This window comes from Eleginops maclovinus, chromosome 6 (genome assembly GCF_036324505.1).
Source record: "Eleginops maclovinus isolate JMC-PN-2008 ecotype Puerto Natales chromosome 6, JC_Emac_rtc_rv5, whole genome shotgun sequence".
In the NCBI taxonomy this organism is placed as follows: domain Eukaryota; kingdom Metazoa; phylum Chordata; class Actinopteri; order Perciformes; family Eleginopidae; genus Eleginops; species Eleginops maclovinus.
This window is the reverse complement of record NC_086354.1, coordinates 1,665,341-1,680,000: the sequence shown is the minus strand read 5'-3', so window position 1 is coordinate 1,680,000 and position 14,660 is coordinate 1,665,341. Positions and strand designations below refer to the sequence as shown.

The window sequence follows — 14,660 nt, the reverse complement described above, 5'->3', positions numbered from 1 at the left end:
AGGTCTCTAACATCCACCAGCTCCGTGATGTCGTCATGGAAGAGGATTCCAGTGGCAACCTGTGGAGCTCTAGTGAACTCTATGCCCAAGAGAGTTAAGGCAGTTCTGGAAAATAACGGTGGCCACACAAAATATTGACACTTTGGGCACAATTTGGCCATTTTCACTTAGGGGTGTACTCACTTTTGTTGCCAGCGGTTTAGACATTAATGGCTGTGTGTTGAGATATTTTGAGGGCACAGCAAACTTACACTGTTATAAAGGCTGTACACTGACTACTTTACGTTGTATCAGAGTGTCATATCTTCAGTGTTGTCCCATGAAAAGATATAATAACATATTTACAAAAATGTGAGGGGTGTACTCACTTTTGTGAGATACTGTGCAAAAGGTGAGGGAGTTTTTATTTTTAAGGAAAAACCTATGTTGAAATCATAATACAAACCCAAGCAAACCAAACCAAAAAGCTCACATTAATAAATACAAACATTTATTTTGGGTGGATTTCTAAATTCTCAGTGACTAGCTAGCTGCTTTTTTATTTGGCAAAAATGGGTCAATTTTATAACAAACCAAATAATGTGAATGGTATTTGAATAATTTTCCAAAAAATCACACAAAAATGCTTGACACAACTTAGACTGAGTGTGTAGGATAACTGTCCATCAATAGCAATATACAGGTGTAGCACCCCACTTACCGGATTCCAGCCAGAAACCCAACCAATCCCAGTAGCTGGCTATCCAAATCCCTCCCCATTTCCTGAGAGAAAGTAACGTTCATATTTTGCGTTTTGATTAATATAGTGCTGAACGTTCAAAACTAAAGACATTATGGCATACGTTTTAAATTGCTTTATAAAGCACCGTAGTTTCATGAAACACATTTCTCCGTCACAATAGTTTTTTTCGCGTGAACGGCCGAATGTTGTGTCATGGCAAAAGATGCTGCCGCTAGGCATTGTGGGACAGCATTTTCTCCTTTCCTTTCTAAAGGAAGGTCCAGTGTGTCCTAAGCTGAAGGAGGTTATAAAGGAAGTTTCAGAGCTCCTTTCCTATCATCTAGAGAATCATGGCTGCCACTGAGGTACATCCGGGTCATTTCACTCCGTTAGGAACCTTCCTAAACTAAAGGGACAATTCGACCGCAACCCTGGTCTTTGTTTCGCTGAGGGCCTGCGCCGTGCTGGTCACGGCCCCACATAGGTGCCCACGCCTAAAATGATGCACTACATTTGTATAAAGGTTTATTTTGGAAATAAATATGTGCTCCCACTTCTTTTACCTTTCTTTTTCTTATTTACTACTTCTTTTACCATTTGCCAACTTCTCCATTAAAATAACGCTTAATATCAAGGCATAACTTGTGTGTGTGTGTGTGTGTGTGTGTGTGTGTGTGTGTGTGTGTGTGTGTGTGTGTGTGTGTGTGTGTGTGTGTGTGTGTGTGTGTGTCCATTTACTCACCCAGCAGGTTCTGGACCAGCTGTGTGTTGGGCACCAGGGGCTCGGGGTGTGTGTACATGCAGTATCTGCTGTGCTGGACCTGCCTCAGAGATTCAAAGTTGCCAAGCAGGATGTCACAAAGCCACTGTGCGTTCACACACGGGATCTTCCACTCCTTGGCCTTCTCATATTTCAGCCCACTGGGTCTGAGAAGGATCAGCAAGATGAACACATGACTCACACTGCTAATAAGTGGTAAACAACACATGAAGCTGTCCTTTATCACTTATTAATGTGAGAGTGCCACACTAAATAAATGTTCTTGGGGCTGACGCATAAATGGTCAACAAGTCAAAATCTAACTCAGCGGTAGTGGGGACATTTCTACCCGGCTACTTGTTTGTGTCTTTACAAAGTTAAGAAAGGACAGCTTGAATAAAGCTTGATGTTCCTTATGGATGGAATATGTGAGCCCAGTCTCCTAACTTTATCTATTCTATAAGAACCCCCCCCACTCCTCTTTGTTGATTCGACTACATGTTTTCTTGTTTTAAACCCTTTGTAATGGTATTTAACCTATCTGCTCCTTAGATCGAAGTCACTGGTATAACTCACCCTTAATACGAACGCATCTAAACTTGACATTTACACTTATTGTCTGAGAAAATAATGATATCTAGACTCACTTCTAGCAGTTTCAACATACTTTGTTAAGATAGGAGCATTTAGTATAATATATTGCAATCCCTAATCTTTCTATGCAATCCCCTCAAGTACCCCTTGGGGTCCCCATAGCCCTGGTTGGGAACCAATGTCCTAACACAGCTAGCAACAAGTGATGTGTAAATATTCTGGGGGATGACACGCATAAATGGTCAACCAGCCATGACTGAACTCTAGCGCAGCAGGGATATTTCTCTTGAGGTATTGATAGGAACTACGTATGAACGGGTACCCAGAGACTGAAAGCGTATGATCACAGCTACAATTGAGACGTGCAGCACCCCCCCTTACTCTTTGCAGATGAGGACGGTGTTACTGCGACACAGATATCCTGTGTATCTGGCACCAGCCAGGTAGGCCATCAGCTTCAGGTCGTCCCTGTCAGCATCCACAAAACCCGTCACTGAGATGATCTGACGGAGAGCACAGGCAACGTCAGAAACATACAGAAGTAACACAAAAGACACTGAAAATGGTAGAAATTAGCACAAAGTGAAATAATAAATGAGTGATATCGATTGCCTACAATGCCAAACAGAAAAGAGGCACTTTCTTGCTAGACCTACGTGCTGAGAGCAGGGTTTGGCCCCAGGGGGGAAGGCGAACGGCAGATGTAACGTTCGATGAGGAGGAACCATTCTCTTCCTCTTCAGGACAGTGTTGAGCCAGTGGGCAGTGACACAGCGCTTCCCTTCTCTGAGAGCCTGCCACAAAAAACAGCATGATCATCAACGACAGGGACAAAGATGGCATGTTTTGGGATTACATAATCAATCAAGGCCACTCACTTCTGGCAGTAGGCCGAGTTTCATCAGGACCAAAAGCCATTCACAAAGGCCCAGGACCCTCTCCTTACTGACTCTTGACCCATTCAGACTGGATCACGCATCTGTGCGTGTTTACCTTTAAGACCGGATCACGCATCTATGCGTAGTTCCCATTAAGGCCGGCAAAAGCGTCTGTGTCATTTTGAGCGGTGTCGTCTTTTTCGAGGCACGTGGCCAATTATACGCACTGTGATTTGCTGAAATACTCTTGGGGTGAGTGACAGAGATGCATAGGGATTTTTTTTTAACTCATGTGATGTATAAAATGCGCTGTGATTAGTCGAAATAAGCCTACACGTGGAGTATGTTTTGGTCAAAAAATGTAAACACTGTGCTAGGGATCCGTCACTCAAGTGAAGGAAGTGATATTGACGAAGTAATTGATTCGGATTTTAATGAAAATATGGAGGATGACACAGGACAAGATTTAAATGATATCCCAGATGTTTTTGATGTTTATTGATTTAAAATAAAAAATGCAGTTGAAGATTATGGCCAAGCAAGTCAGTCAAATTGAAAGCCAAAGTAAGCTCTCAAATGTTTTTTTATCTTGTGTTTTTATCTGCTATAGAGCCTGAGAAATTAAGGTTTTAGTAGGCGTTGACAAATTTGAATATTTTTCGGAAAACCCTCAGGTTTTGAGAGGGGGTTTACAGAAAAGTACTTAGGCATAAAAAGGCCTTTTTTAGCAGGCATTTTCGGCCTAAATGGGTTAAAGAGAGGTGCAGAAATTAGTCCTAAAACCTGGAAATTAGCCAGCATTTAACCACTGCCGGTTCCTCGCCTCAGAGTCATGTTAACAATCTAATGTTTTGTTTTACGTCAGTAAATACCTCACCTCAACGTGTGAAGTTTCTATGCGTTTCAAAAACAGTCGAAAGCTAAAATCTGGCTGATCATTAGCCACCTTTTTGCAAATTCCACATTAATCATACCATTCACATTCTTTTAACTGTGTTGTATGGCTCTTTTGTGTTTTAAAATATAATTAACATACACTGTCCGCGGCCCGTGGCACACACACAGGCTGTGTGTATATTGTTATTCACTTTTTCGGACTGCATATTTATGTATTTTGTTGACGATCCGACTTTCTGAGGCAGCAGCGTTCACAGAGTGCTCCACATGCTGCAGCTCTTTGTTATCTTCAAATTGCATCCACCAAACAATATGACCTCTCAACAAGAACCAACATCTTACTTGGGGTGAAATGGGTTTTTTTTAGCTGTTCTGTCGGCATTTCCTGCAATCGTCATCAGGCAGTCAGTCTACATGAATATTCATACGGGGCGTTTCTTTGACTATTAATAGGTTAATATCGGCGTTACTTGAATTCTGCAAAAGCTGTGCCGCATTTCGAGTTGATTGTGATTTATAAAAGGAAGCCGACGTAGGACGCGTGCACAGTGTTTTATAAATCGGAATATTTTTGTGCGTATTTACTTGCTTTGCCCTATGTATGCCACCTTCCCACGTGAATCCTACGCAAATCTTTATAAATGAGGCCCCTGGTCATTCAGTATATTCAGGTAGTCAGCTGACTTCATTCTTTGGGCACATAACGTTGCTGAACCTAGACCAGAACAACTGCAGCAACCCCAGATCATAGCACTGCCCCCACAGGCTTGTACAGTAGGCACTAGGCATGATGGGTGCATCTCTTCAGCCGTCTCTCTTCTTACCCTGATGCGCCCATCAGTCTGGAACAGGGTAAATCTGGACTCATCAGACCACATGACCTTCTTCCATTGCTCCAGAGTCCAATCTTTACGCTCCTTAGCAGATTGAAGCCATTTTTTCCGATTAGCCTCACTGAGCAGTGCTTTTCTTACGGCTACACAGCTGTTTAGTCCCAATCCCTTGAGTTCCCTTCGCATTGTGCGTGTGGAAATACTCTTACTTTCACTCTTAAACATAGCCGTGATTTTATTATAGTGATCGCCGATCACGATCACTGAAGAGTTTTTCCCGACCACATTCCTTCCTGGAAGATGATGTTTCCCCACTGTCCTTCCAGTTTTTAATAATGCGTTGGACAGTTCTTAAACCGATTTTAGTAGTTTCAGCAATCTCTTAGATGTTTTCTCTGCTTGATGCGTGCCAATAATTCGACCCTTCTGAAACAGATTAACATCTTTTCTGCAACCACAGGATACGTCTTTGGACAGGACTGTTTAACAAATGAGAAGCTACTCACTGCATCAGTTAGGGTACAATAACTTGTTGCCAGCTGAAACATAATCACCCATGCAGTAATTATCCAATGGGAGGGTCTTACCTATTTGCTTAGTTAAATGCAGCTGGTGACCTTTTTTTTGGCCGGGCAGTGTATATGGCCCCATTCTTTTCTCTGACTGTTTTCTCTGACTGTTATGCACCTAAACCCAAAACAAAGTCCTGGCAGTGTTACAGTGCTTTGTGCTTTTGAGTTCTGTAATTGACAACACTCTTACCTGAACATACATGCTGCTGACTTGACTCTCACACAGCAGGTGTGTGCAGCGGCTGGTCAGAGTGGGGTCTACAGCACCCCCACATGCCTGTATAACCTGAGGAAAGGGTTTGGCAAACATTAAATAATCAACAGCAGAGATTTCTTAGCTTTTTGGCACTATTTTAAACACATATTGGACACAAGTCCTGCTGAGTTGTAAGCTTCATCAAAATCACTCAAAACACAAGATGCTGCTGGGTTCCCCAGTCGCTCTCAGTGGAGAACATTTAGTGTGACCGAATTGATGTCTTACTCTCTTCCATGTAGCAAGGAGTTGTTTGTCAGCCATCTGTTCCGGGTAGTCAGCAATCGCAAACACACAGCCGAGCAGGAAGCCATCCTGTGGAACTGAGAGTTGGAATAGAAAGAAAGTACACAAGTGAATCTGCAGGTCCAAGAAAGCCAGGACCGGACCATTTAGAGCAGGGGGGATCAAACTCAATTTAATCGCGGGCCACATAAGCATTATGGTTGCACTTAAATAGGAACAGAGAGGAAATGGTGATCACCAAACTTTTTCTCCTGCCCTCACAAACTTTACACACGTATTTATCATCTGAATATATAGAAAACTATTTCATACGCCAAACCTCATATTTTTTAATTAAAAGGTACGGTTTTTTTTTATTTATTGAGTATTGATGTGTTTGACATGTGTTTCATACATATGAGCTTATTGCAGCAATACATAGAGAATGTATATATAATGTGATGACTGTGCTCTCTAACCAGAGCCCGGCCATGGTTGATTAACCACAACCCCAGTTTAAAGGGGTCCAATACCCAACAACCGCATAAAAATTAGACTTCACAATTAACTTCAGCCTGTTGTTAGTATCATTCTCTGAGTGTACTCACTCTCTTGACCAGGCTCGTGTCCGAACAGCTGTGGGATGTGTGGAGGCTGCTGGAGCTGTGGCTGCAGGGCAGTCTGCTGCAGCTGCTGCTGGTTCTGTAGGTGCTGCTGCTGCTGCATCTGCTGCATGTGTTGCTGCTGCTGCTGCAAGAAATGCTGCTGCTGCAGGTGCTGTAGCTGTTGATGATTCTGCTGATGATTCTGCTGCTGCTGCTGCTGCTGCTGCTGCTGCTGCTGCTGCTGCTGCTGCTGCTGCTGCTGTAACATCTGCATGCGCTGCTGCTGTTGGAACTGTTGCAGCTGCTGCTGCAGCGCCTGTTGCTGCTGCAGCTGTTGCAACCCAGGCCGGAGGAGCTGCTGGGGCCGGAGCTGCTGCTGGGAGAACGCATGTTGCTGTTGTTGTTGTTGTTGTTGTTGTTGTTGTTGCTGCTGCTGTGTAAACATCTGCTGTTGGTGCATTTGCTGCTGCTGTTGTTGCAAAAATTGTTGCTGCTGTTGGGGCAACTGTGCAAACCCTTGCTGTGGGACCTGTGGCTGTTGCTGCTGTTGGTGGTGTAGCTGCATCATTTGCTGCTGCTGCTGCTGCTGCTGCTGCTGCTGCTGCTGCTGCTGCTGCTGCTGCTGCTGCTGCTGCTGCTGCTGCTGCTGGAGGTGCATCATGGGATGCTGCGGTTGCTGTGGTAACTGTTGTTGCTGGGCTGTCTGGTGGGACTGTTGCAGTAACTGCTGTTGCTCTGCTGTGAGGGGCTGGCCGGACAGTTTAGACTGATTGAACAGAAGGTTAGTACTGTTAGGGGTTTGAGCATGGCTCTGATTAGTCTGCTCCAATGGCTTTGTCTGATTGGAAGTCAGATTCTGTATGATCTGCAACAGAGGAGGACGAGGGAGCATTAGCAATTTAGAAAAATCCCAATGAAATTGATTGTTTATATTCATTAATTGTACAATTACCGAAGGTAGTGATTTTTTTTCTTACATGTGCTACGTTGGCAGGTCGATTGGCTGGCTGCATGTCAGAGTTGTTGGTTATGTTGCGGAGGGTTCTAGCAGCTGGGCTCCACCCAGGGACGCCCTCTGGAACTGGTACACCTACATATCAGACAGAGATGAAACGTTCATTTACAGGATACTGGGTTAGACACATGTAATATTTTCAATAAAACAAGTCCTGCAACAGTCCCATTAACACTCTGGAATAGGAGGTGGAGGTGGTGGAGAAATCTAAGAGTTCAGTGAGGCCTCCTTGAATGTCGATGTAGCCTCGTGGTGCCGCAAGGCTTTTCATGCCCACGGTGATGAAGAGCTGTATGTAGGAGAAGGTCTGGAGCCTGTGGATAAGGTGTACACTGACCTGGCTGTATGGTGTGAGTGATGGCGGCAGCAGCAGAGCGAACCTCAGCAGGAGTAGCTGCTGCGCTGCCGGGGACTGGAGGCACCGTGGCACACAGGTTGATCAACCCGCTGCCTGTGGACGCCGCTGGTTCTTTGTTGCCAGGCGGCCCCACTCGCCGCCTGGCTGTGCCGCTGGAAATAGGGGGCGTCGGGGTGACGACCTCTGCAGGGGTCCAGTTCAGGTTGGGGCCCTCCTTTTCTGTGGAGGAGTCGTCGTCGGAGTCGTCGAACATACGCTCGCTGCGACGGTCAGCTTTGCGGGGGGAGCTCGGGGAGACAGAGTTCAGTCTTTTGGGTCCCGGCCGTCGGCGGGGGCTGGACTCCTCACCAGACGAGCCACCACTGGACATCCGGGACCGCCGGGGGCTGAAGCTTCCATCTGAATGGTAACGCTGGTCATATGAGCCGGCTTCACTGTCCTCCTCCTCAGGCTCCATGTACGTGAGTCTGGGGTGATAGAGCATCTCATCCTTCCTGATTTTCTCTGTAAAAGAGGAAAAGGAAAGTTGTCACAATTGTTGTTCTTCATTTCAAGTGTTGTAGTGTTTAGCTGCCAAAGCACTGCAGGTGGAAAAGATCTTGTAGCTATGATCTGGCATAAAGCATCTTTTCTCTCTATTAGATTCACGTAATTTCATGCATTGTCCTTATTCAATAAAGACATAAGTATATACATTTATAAAATATATTTAAAGACTGGATTATATTTGATAAAAGTGACAATTAGCAACATTATGTTGAAAATAGATTATATTGTGCTTGAGGGAAACTCTTAATCAGCCAAGGAAGAACTGTACATTGAGCTACATTTCTATTGTGTCATTTAAAACCTTGAATCATGGTTCTGTTATTATGACTTTTGTTGTCAGTGTAGTGTTTGGAAACACAACATCTTTGAATTACACAATTTGTGTTGTGTAATAGTAAAGTGCTCCTATTAAAGGTTTGGACTGTTGGTGGTTCGGAATAAGCAACCTGAGTACATGATATTGGGCAGTGGGAAATGATAACAGTCATATAATGGAATCTTAGATGAATGCATTAATACAGCAGACACAGCACTACCCTCACCTTTAACAGAATGTGTGATCCAGTCTGGGGTGACGACCTTGATGCCCGGGTGTTTCAGGGCACACTCAAACTTGGCCTGGAAGATCAGATATATACAATGATAATCTTTTATTAGCACTTGCATCTACAAAAACATGTTTCTTACATTAAACAGTTTTCTTAGAGAACCTGAGCCAATCATAACACCAGTATTTCTATGACATGCACGATGGATATGGGAAACTGTTAAGAGTACAAAGAGCTGGACCTTACCCCCTTCGGTTCCTTCACTACTAAGTGGGTGACCTTCTTGTTGAAGTTAAGTTGACATTCTCCTCCATAAAAGGTTATGTAAGCCCAGAACGCATTGAGATCATCTGGAAGCTACACACACACACACACAGTAAGCAGAAGGCCACAGTTGAAGAATAAAAAACATTTATGTTTGTGAATTCCTTGTCTTCCCTAAAATAATAATAATAATAATAATAATAAGTGTCTTACACTCACAACTCACACTCCTACACAAACTTACCCTAGGAAGACAAGCTGTCACACCAAAGAATATCTGTCCTGATTCTGGGGAGAACCCTGTAACACTGGTGCTCAAGGTTAGGGAGAAAACAACAAAATCAAATGACCTTTCTTTGGGCAAAAAAAATCCTTTTTTTATATACCGTAATTTCCGGACTATAAGCCGCTACTTTTTTCACATGCTTTGAACCCTGCGGCTTAAATAACGATGCGGCTAATCTATATATTTTTACGGGCTAACGGCTACCAGGGGGCGCTCTAGCAGGAAGCGCAAGAGCAAGACAACGAAAGAGAGACTGAGAAAGTGTGTGATGAAGCCATTCTGAGGCTGTTCAATTCCGACATTGTTTGGAAAAAAGCGGTAATTAAAATGTTAAAAATCTTTCTGTGTAAATATCTCATGTTACAACACCTGGAAACCTGAGGCTTATAGACAGTTGCGGCCTATTTATTTACAAAGTTTTTTTCTTCTAAAATTTAGTTGGTGCAGCTTATATTCAGGTGCGCTCAATAGTCCGGAAATTACGGTATATATATCGGGAATTCTAAACATTGTTTTTCTGCAGTCATGACCACTGTTATTTTAAATGTTTAAATGACTCCACTTGGAGGTATTTTGGACACGATTGTGTAAGGATACGGTAACAGGTCTCCACATCGGACCGAGAGGATCACCCAGGATGGCTGGAAAACATAAATGAAAACAAGTTGATTAACTACTTTCTCTTTGTTACACTATTTTAAAGTGGTTTAAGCTTACTGTTGGATTAGGATTAAAAACACAAACGTAAACAAAAAAAGCTGTTTTACATGCTGTGTTTGTTTTGTACAGTTTAGTGCAGGAATGAGTCCTAAAACACAGGAATGAGTTTGCCTTTAACCACCCCTCGTCTGGAAGTCAATGTTTTTAAGGTCTGTAGTTAACACAAGCTGAAGAGATTGTAATGTTTTTACGACATAAAATGTGTCAGTATATAAACCGCTGGTGAATGCCCTCAGACTCAGAAGTGTTAAGTGTGTAATTGAGACCAAATACCATGACCACGAACATAAGCCTCCTTAGAATTATTCTGATTCCAATTCTTTAGTTTTGAATCCCAATTGTTTTTTTTAACAAAGTATGTTTACACATATGAGGAATTTGCTTTGGTATATGTATGTTTGTATATATATTCGTAGTGGTGGCGTGAAGTAATTTTACTGTGATGTAGTTCCTATATAGCCTCCAAAATACTATAAAACACATTATAAATGTCTCATCGTTTTTTGGCAGGGGAGCCCTTGCAATGCTAACTTTCAGATCAGCGTACAGAAGTATGTCATCACTGCACCGTGCTATAACGGTACACATTATAAAAAATGAAATTGAGCTAAACTTTGTTTAGTATGAACACACTGTGGCAAAGGCCTTACCTTGACCACAGGCAGGTCAAACACCTCTCTGGACTCGCCCACCTCGGGGTTGTCCCCGTCCTCTGCAATGATGTGAGTGGCCAAAGCATTGTAGGACACCTCCTTCCCCTTCCCCGCCTTCAGCAGCTGCACCACCTGAAACACCAGCACATGGTTCAGTTAAGCTCATCTTCAGCCCAGACTGGCTTCAACATGACACCAACACCAAAGCTGCAACCGTTAGATGAAGTCATTGTATTCAGACTCTCAAACATGGAGACTTCCTTCTTCTCTCTGCTTATATAGGGTTATTATCTTTTGGTTATTGACTAATAAAACAAGACAAAAAAAGACTTCCCCTTAGACTGGGATGGAGATGTTTAACTCGTTTTTTTAATGTTTGGTCCAACAGTTAATCGAGACAAATATTCAGAAGATAATAACTCATTAAAACCTAACAGACCTAACTAACAGTTTAAAGAGTGGCCAAAGATATAGATCATGAACTAAATAGAATATGAGATGAGGCAATTGCCGAGTTCAGTTAATAGCAATATTTTTGAAATAAATTAGTCACCAGGCAGGTGTTGGAGAATAATAATTATAGAAGCTGTAAAACGAGATTACAGGTAGACCTTGGTTTGAGCAGGTGCCACAGGATGTTTGGAACTTCTGCTTCAGACACAAAGTACAGAGCTGTGGTTCAGTGAGCTCTTCCATAAAAACACAACATGCTGCTGTGAACAATAAGCATAAAGCAAAGAAATGTCTCTCTTTTGTGATAATTTAGTTGACCTTTTCCAAAATGATTTCCCCTTGCATACTCATAAGACTAGAAAAAGGATTTTATGAAGACTGAATACAGTAAATGTCAAACAGATGTGATTATTCTATCTTATTGGTAGTGTTAGATATTTTCTTTTTAGCATGTAATGCTTCTGTATAATACATGAACTCTCTCTAATTGAAGAAGTGTTAGTAATATATATTGCAAAAACTTCCTGTCTAGTGTCTGGGCCCCTGATCTAAAGCTTTGGACATCTCACCAGGGGTCCCATTTCCATCTCTACTATGTTTTATGATTGTACTTTTCTTTTCTTTTTTAAATGTGTCACTGAATTAAAAACAAATAAGGATCTATGTAAAAATGTGCTATGGTAACTACTGAAACCTTGTGTTTTCATGTCACATGGTGTTGTATCACTTGCCAACGATGATGCATGTCATTTTTTGAGATAATTACATTACTTAATTTAATACACAAGCCCATACATCGCATATTCTGTATAAAAACATACTGACGGAGAGGTGCGACAAGTAATCACTATTTGGCAGGAAGTGCAGCTCCGTGCCACAGGTCCCAAACAAAACAAGGGAAATAGCGGTGACACATGCCCAATAAGGGACGCACAATTGAGCAAGATGTTGATGGTCACAGGTTGATGCAGAATAACACCGAGCCTAATCCTGAGCACCTAGTTGTTCCATCAGAGCTGGATCAGCAGACATGCTGAGCACTCATGCTTCACAGAAAACAAACTAAAACATGCCACCCTTTTCTGTGAAAGATAAACTAAAGGCATTAGGCTAGCAGCTAACCATCTGTCCAACTACGAAACTCATTGCTAATGCTAAGGAGCTGCATGAAAGTGTAGTGCTGGGTGATTAAGCCTCTTGACACAATATTCAGTGAAGTCCGGTTTCAGGACCACTATCTCACATAAATGGCTGGACATACTATATGGATCGCCCAGTACTATATGTGAATGTCCAAAGAGCAATTTCACTCATTTAGCATGTCAGCTAGTTAGCTTGCTGGTTAGCTTCTCCCGGAGCACATCATTTGGATTGAATGCTGCTAGCAATTTAGCAGGCTAACAAACTTAGCTACAAGAAGCTAACGTTTTTGTGTCCAGAGCCTCACCTTTTCGTCAATGTCCCCTACCACGTAGAATTTGACATCTTTGAAAAGTTCGTCGGAAACCTTATTCTCCTCTTCAGACATGATTGTCCATGAATTGCATAAGAATATGTATTAAAAACCCACTCTAAAGCGAAAAATGAAATGTGTCTATGTTACGGCAGCTGGGTTAGAGCGTACAGTAAACCGGAGACACTCTAGCGCCAAATCGCTGAGCGCTCCCTGGACTACTACATTCTGAAATACGTAGGGGGGTTGCAATATATTATCAATCGCACAAAAAAGTATTTTAATTGTTTTACTCTCTAATCCATGTTATCACCGGGTTTAAGTCTGCATAGAAAGTATATGATAGAAAGTGCGGACAAAAACAGATTTACAGGGTCGAATTGTTTATTTAAGAGACATTCAATCACCCTGTCAGATGAAAGTTGATGTTTTTATCCAAACATGTAACCTAGATTATCTCAATCAGACAGTGAATTGAGGAAATTTCATTTGATGATAATGACATTTTATGGGGTTTTTTTCAATTGTTCAAAGACAATTTCTAAAACTTTAGCTCGTGAAGCCATCAAAAAGGTCTTTGATGATGCTGTCCATACTGTAAAACTCGGTTTTCAAATGTATATTACTTGCCTTAAATTATTTTTATATTTCTATTTGCGTTGAATATAGTTTTTTCAAAAATCAAAAGCGTATAGGGCAAAATGTAAATAAATAAAACTATTCATTTTCTGTGTAAATGTCTGTTATATTCTAATTATAACCTGGTGTTGTGTCATACAATTTAGAACACTAGTGTGACAAAAAGTAAGGGTTAAATGTTCATGGCCCTTACCATTAACATCACTCTTGTCGAATCTGTTCATGTGAACACAATATATTTATAATAGTAATAATAATAATAATAATAATAATAATAATAATAATAATAATAATAATAATAATAATAATAATGCACCTGGTGATGTCTGCATAAATAGGTGCAGTCATTCACTGCCACGTTGCCAGATTGTCTTGTGTTTCATGCCGAGGTCTCAAGCATTTTGTCCATTGACTTGTTAAGTCGTATTCATCGTTCATTGTTATAGTATGGTAAGATCAGGAAGTAGTTAATTAATTATTTTTCTAGTTATTATTAGGTAAGCTTTAGTGTAGATATCTTTGTATGTGTTTTTCTGGATCTGCTGATCCTGCGCTTTTGTATTTTGTATTGAAGCATTCAGTAAAGACTCTTTTGTGCTTTAAACCTGTGTCTGCATCAATGCTTTTGGGTCCACATTTTGTACATCCTTTACAGATATTCCACAATGGTTAAGAAATTGAATCCGAGGGCTTAAGTTTGCCTTTACCCCTCTACCTATACTCTGATACATTGTCGGGTTTGATGAAAAGAACTAATAATACATTTATTAAAAGTATGATCAATTGTTAAAGGAACTAATAAATTGTCTCAGTACGGAAACCAACACTTTATTCCAGGGAGAGCAGATGCTGATTTTAGAACATGGAATTCGAAGGGATTAGAAAAGTGTCAGGACCTTTATCTGCTCAACTAAGATAGCATGATGTCATTTGACCAAATTAAACGTAAATATAATATAGAAAAAAAGTGTTTTTTTTTAATTTCTCCAACTCTGAAGTTTCATTAGAACAAGTCAGAAAGGTATTATAACCAAAACGTTAACATCTGCATTGGAAAAAAAGATGGTAAAGGACTGTCTAAGCAAATGGGCTATATCAGAGCTGTACAATTCATAATGTCCAATTCACAAGAGAATTCAGATTGGAAAAGAAATATATGGAGTAAAGATATGGGAACAGAGATCTCCTCAGAGGACTGGGGATCAATATGCAAGAAGGCTCAATCCCAATCAGTCAACACAATATTTAGAATATTACAATATAAATGGATAATGACAACATATATCAGACAAGCCAAATTACACAATAGTAGTATTCCAGATATATATATAAAATGTATGGAGGAAAAAGAGACTCTATTTCACTGTTCGTGGCAATGCAG

The 14,660-nt window shown here is 41.4% G+C and overlaps 1 protein-coding gene across 2 annotated transcripts in view; it reads right to left on the bottom strand.

Annotated features, from left to right (window-relative positions):
• paxip1 (PAX interacting (with transcription-activation domain) protein 1) overlaps window positions 1–12,819 on the bottom strand; it is a 29,295-nt gene extending 16,476 nt beyond the window's left edge. For both annotated transcript variants that reach the window (XM_063886626.1, XM_063886627.1), the window contains exons 1-14: window positions 12,635–12,819; window positions 10,732–10,866; window positions 9,959–10,002; window positions 9,320–9,383; window positions 9,058–9,168; window positions 8,806–8,881; window positions 7,694–8,218; window positions 7,319–7,431; window positions 6,345–7,206; window positions 5,740–5,834; window positions 5,446–5,541; window positions 2,732–2,869; window positions 2,457–2,578; window positions 1,464–1,648 (exon numbers count right to left, since the gene is read on the bottom strand). In XM_063886626.1, coding sequence (XP_063742696.1) covers window positions 1,464–1,648; window positions 2,457–2,578; window positions 2,732–2,869; window positions 5,446–5,541; window positions 5,740–5,834; window positions 6,345–7,206; window positions 7,319–7,431; window positions 7,694–8,218; window positions 8,806–8,881; window positions 9,058–9,168; window positions 9,320–9,383; window positions 9,959–10,002; window positions 10,732–10,866; window positions 12,635–12,715 — 2,647 coding nt within the window. In that variant the 5' untranslated portion in view covers window positions 12,716–12,819. The remainder of the gene's footprint in view (window positions 1–1,463; window positions 1,649–2,456; window positions 2,579–2,731; window positions 2,870–5,445; window positions 5,542–5,739; window positions 5,835–6,344; window positions 7,207–7,318; window positions 7,432–7,693; window positions 8,219–8,805; window positions 8,882–9,057; window positions 9,169–9,319; window positions 9,384–9,958; window positions 10,003–10,731; window positions 10,867–12,634) is intronic.
• Window positions 12,820–14,660: the final 1,841 nt, after the last annotated feature.